The following is a 4,188-nucleotide window of genomic DNA, read 5'->3' as shown; positions in this document are numbered from 1 at the left end:
AAAAAAAAAAAAAAAAAAAAAAGCCAAACTAGCTCTCACTAAGGTAAGCAGCAAATATGTATCAAATGTCTATTAAGGTCATACCAGTGGTGTAGTGTCTAAAGCATTTGACTGCTAACCTGAAGGCAGGCAGTTCAAACCCACCACCCACTCCCCAGAAGGAAGGTTGGACAACCTACTTCAGAAGTGATATTGCCTCGGAAACCCAAGGAGGGGTCGCTATGAGTGGGATCTGACTCCATGGCAGTGGTTGTGTTTTTTTTGTTTTGTTTTGTTTTGTATATACAAACCTAAGGAGCTCTGGTGTGCAGTGGTTAAGTCATTTGGCTGCTAACCAAAAGGTCAGTGGTTTGAACCTACCAGCTGTTCCATGAAAGAAAGATAAGGCACTCTGCTTCCATAAAGATTTACAGCCTTGGAAACCCAATGGAGGTCACTATGAGTTGGAATTGACTCAATGGCAGTGAGTTTGGGTTGTGGTTTTTTTGTTTTGTTTGTTTTTCTGGTGGAGGGTGGTGGTTATATACAAACCTAAGGAGCTCTGGTGGCACAGATTAAGGTATTCAGCTGCTAACCAAAAGGCTGGCAGTTTGAACCTGCCAGCCACTTCATGGAAGAAAAATGAGGCAGTCTGTTTCTGCAAAGATTTATGGCCTAGGAAACTCTATTGGGCAGTTCTACTCTGTGTCCTATTGGGTTGCTAAGAGTGGGAATCGACTCGATGGAAGGGGGCTTGATTTATATCCAAACCACTGCTATTGGTACGGTGACGAAGTATGGAGATTATAAATCTGGTGGGAAGGCAAGACTTAGAAAGTTAATCAAGAGGCACTACTGTTTGAGTGCCAAAATACCTAGCATATGATTAGCACTTAATAAATATCCACTGCTTTTAACTGGATTATATTAAAAGAGAGATCCATGGGTTTCAATGATTGGAGAGGTTTCTTCAACAAGCCAGTTGTAACAGTTTAGGGTTAATAAGAATATATGTACAGACTGGTTATTAGATAATTGCACTGAATTAGGAATTAGATCAAATGTAAGAAAAGGTCCATGATTGTTAGAGATCCACATGGAGTATGTAAAGGATGAATGGACATGTGATTCAAAATTAGCTTTAAAATACTTCAGGAAAACAAGAGAGAGTAGGGCAGGGAAGGAAAGAAGAAAAACTGGTAGTTGAAACAAGTGTCACAAAATCTTAATAATTGTTACGTTTGGGTGATGAGTATATATTGGGGGATTCATTATACTAGTCTCTCGACTTTTGGTTATATTTGAAATTTTTATAATAGAAAATTAAAACAAAGATTTCTTCAAAACTAGGGCTTAAATTGACAAATGTAGGGATAAGATTTGAAAAGCAGAAGGACATTTTGGGCATTCTACCTCATTTCTAGTCCCTAACCATTTACCAATACACTAGTCACCACTCAGTCTTCTGGACGATACAGTGCAGCAGTTAGATCTCAGTAGTTCTGAGTTCTCAGCCCCCATTATGGTGAGTTAGTCAGCTAGCTTTCTTTTCCTAACTTCCCTTTAAGCAAAGAGCTCATGTTCTTGGCCTTGTTCCATCTACTACGTTCATCCTTCTGAATTTTATTTCTAATTTCATTTGTTTTCAATTCCCAGTAGTTAACAGACTCCAAGTACAAACTCTAACACAAAAAATCTAGAGATAGGCATTCTAAATCTAATTGATAAACTGCGGTAAATAACTTGCAAGAACCCACAGTCCCTCCAAAAACTCATGCTGTCTGTTTTAACATGTCCTTGACACCTGAATGTTTCCACCAAGTTGGTGAGTGGGCATGGACTGAATGCATGCTCTAAACATAAACACAGCTTTACTTTCTGCTATTAACTCTTATTTACCTTTCACCATATCTCTATTCCAAGCTGAAGAATTCTAAATTTTTCAGTAGCTAAAAAAAATTATTCTAATATAAAAGTCAGAAATACCTGCATCACAAATTCTCGACGTCGGGGCATTCCTCTCTCTGAAAGCAAAACATAATCTGGTTCCTTTTCCTTTTTGGCCTGTTGAATTTGAGCCAAGCGGCTGATAGGGTTCATTCCTTGACCATATTCTGGTCCAGCCTAAAAAATGATTTAAGAAAGAGTTCAAAATATGTTTGTAAAACTTGTTAATGGATCCTTAAAGAAACAGTGCTTCTCTCCCACCCCCACTCTCACATCTCTAAACTGTGAAGATAAATGAACCATTTAGAAAGATTTATGAAGAAAAATTTTAAAATGATTCTGAAACTAGGGCTTTTACAGGATTTAAAGTTCAGAAATATTATTGGTAAATTACATCAATTATGGTTTTAAAATTGAATAAACTCTACACTATAGTAAAATTGTTTCATAACCTCTATTTATCAAAAAATACCAAAAATAATGAGAAAACAAACCATGAAGTAGAAGAAGGTATTTGTAATACATATAACTAAAAAATAACTATCCAGATTATGTGAAGAATCCCTAAAAAATATGAAGAAAAAGACAGTCTCGATAAAAAAATGGGCAAAAGATATGAATAGATCGTTAACAAAAGAACAAACAAATGAGATTATAAATCTCATTAGGACTCAGAATACACGTATTAAAACCACACTGAGATACTTCTTCACACACTACAAACTGGCAAAACTTAAGAAGTCTGACAGCTCTAATTCATAACAGAATCTGTGATACAACAGTGATGGGAGTATAAGCTGGAATCAATTTAGCAATGCCTAGTACATCCTACACCCAGTAGACTATTCCTAGGCATGTATATACCTTAGAAAACTACTGCCAGTATGTGTCAGCTCATATGTACAGAGATATTCATAGCTATGTTATTTTAAATAGCAAAAAAAAAACCAAAAAACTGAGAACAACTTAAATATTCATCAATAGGAAAATGTTTAAATTACGGCATCTTCACACAATGGAATAGCATAGAACAATAAAAATTAATTCCTTTTCAGCAATGAATTAACTAGTGACACATGCATCAAGATGAAATAAATGTTAAGTGAAAAAGCAAGCACAGACTACATAAAATAAAAACCACTACAGATATCAATATCAACTCACTGCAATTTCAATCAAAATCCCATCAGGTTTTTTTTTTTTTTAATTGAAAAGGTGATGCTAAAATTCATAAAAAATTGCAAAGTCAAAAAAAAAAAAAACACTTGAAAAAAAGAACAAAGTTGGAGGATTCATACTACCTGATTTCAAGATTACAGAGCTATAATAATCAAGGCAATGTGTCTAATATCACAGCAAAAATGGACAAAATGGATCAATGAAGCAGAATAGCGTCCAAAAATACATCCACACATATATGGTCAACTGATTTTCAACAAAAGCGCAAAAAATAATTCAGTGGAGGGCTGAATTTCAGCCAATGGTGCTGGAACAACTAGATATCCATATGTTAATAAATTAAATAAACTTGAATCTATACATCCATTTATAAAAATTAACTGAAAATGGCTTATAGGCCAAAATGTAATAACTAAACTATAAAATTTGCAGAAGAAAATTTGTTACTTGGTTAGATAACTTTCTTAGATACAATACAAATATCACATGTCATAAAAAGAAAATTAGACTTCTCCAAAATTAATAATTTATCTTCAAAAAAGGTAAGCCACAAGCTCAGAGAAAATATTTTCAAATCATTTATCTGACAAAAACTTGTATCCAGATATATAAAGACCTCTCAAAATTCAATTAACAAATTCTTATTTAAAACAGGCAATATAACTTTTAAAAATGGGGCAAAAGTTTTGAATGGATGTTTCATCAAGCCTCTTATGCAACTAAACATGTGAAAAGATGCTCAGTATCATTAGTCACTGGAGAAATGTAAATTAAAACCACAACAAGATATAACCGCACATGTATTTAAAAGTCAGAAATAAAAAGACTGACCACAGCAAGTGTTGGCAAAGATGTAGAGCAAATGGAACTTTTATACAATACTGATGGCAGTTTCTTTAGAAGTTAAGTACACACTTACTATATGACCAAGCTATTCCACTTCTAAGTATTTACCAAGATAAATGAAAGCCTGTGCCCATAAGATTTGTACACAGATGTACACAACAGCTCTATTTGTAATAAATAACAACTGAAAGCATCTCAAATGTCCATCAGCAGGTGAATGGGTAAACAAATGGTGGT

The 4,188-nt window shown here is 34.3% G+C and overlaps 1 protein-coding gene across 1 annotated transcript in view; it reads right to left on the bottom strand.

The window, feature by feature from the left end:
• STAU2 (staufen double-stranded RNA binding protein 2) overlaps window positions 1–4,188 on the bottom strand; it is a 395,353-nt gene that overhangs the window by 242,099 nt on the left and 149,066 nt on the right. Inside the window, exon 7 of the mRNA XM_042783101.1 lies at window positions 1,966–2,103. Within this exon, the coding sequence (XP_042639035.1) occupies window positions 1,966–2,103 (138 nt within the window). The remainder of the gene's footprint in view (window positions 1–1,965; window positions 2,104–4,188) is intronic.

The sequence above is a fragment of the Orycteropus afer genome, unplaced genomic scaffold (assembly GCF_000298275.1).
Source record: "Orycteropus afer afer isolate SDZICR_OR568_19922 unplaced genomic scaffold, OryAfe1.0 scaffold00662, whole genome shotgun sequence".
Classification (NCBI taxonomy): Eukaryota; Metazoa; Chordata; class Mammalia; order Tubulidentata; family Orycteropodidae; genus Orycteropus; species Orycteropus afer.
The sequence above is the reverse complement of the archived record's forward strand: the minus strand, read 5'-3'. Positions and strand labels throughout refer to the sequence as shown.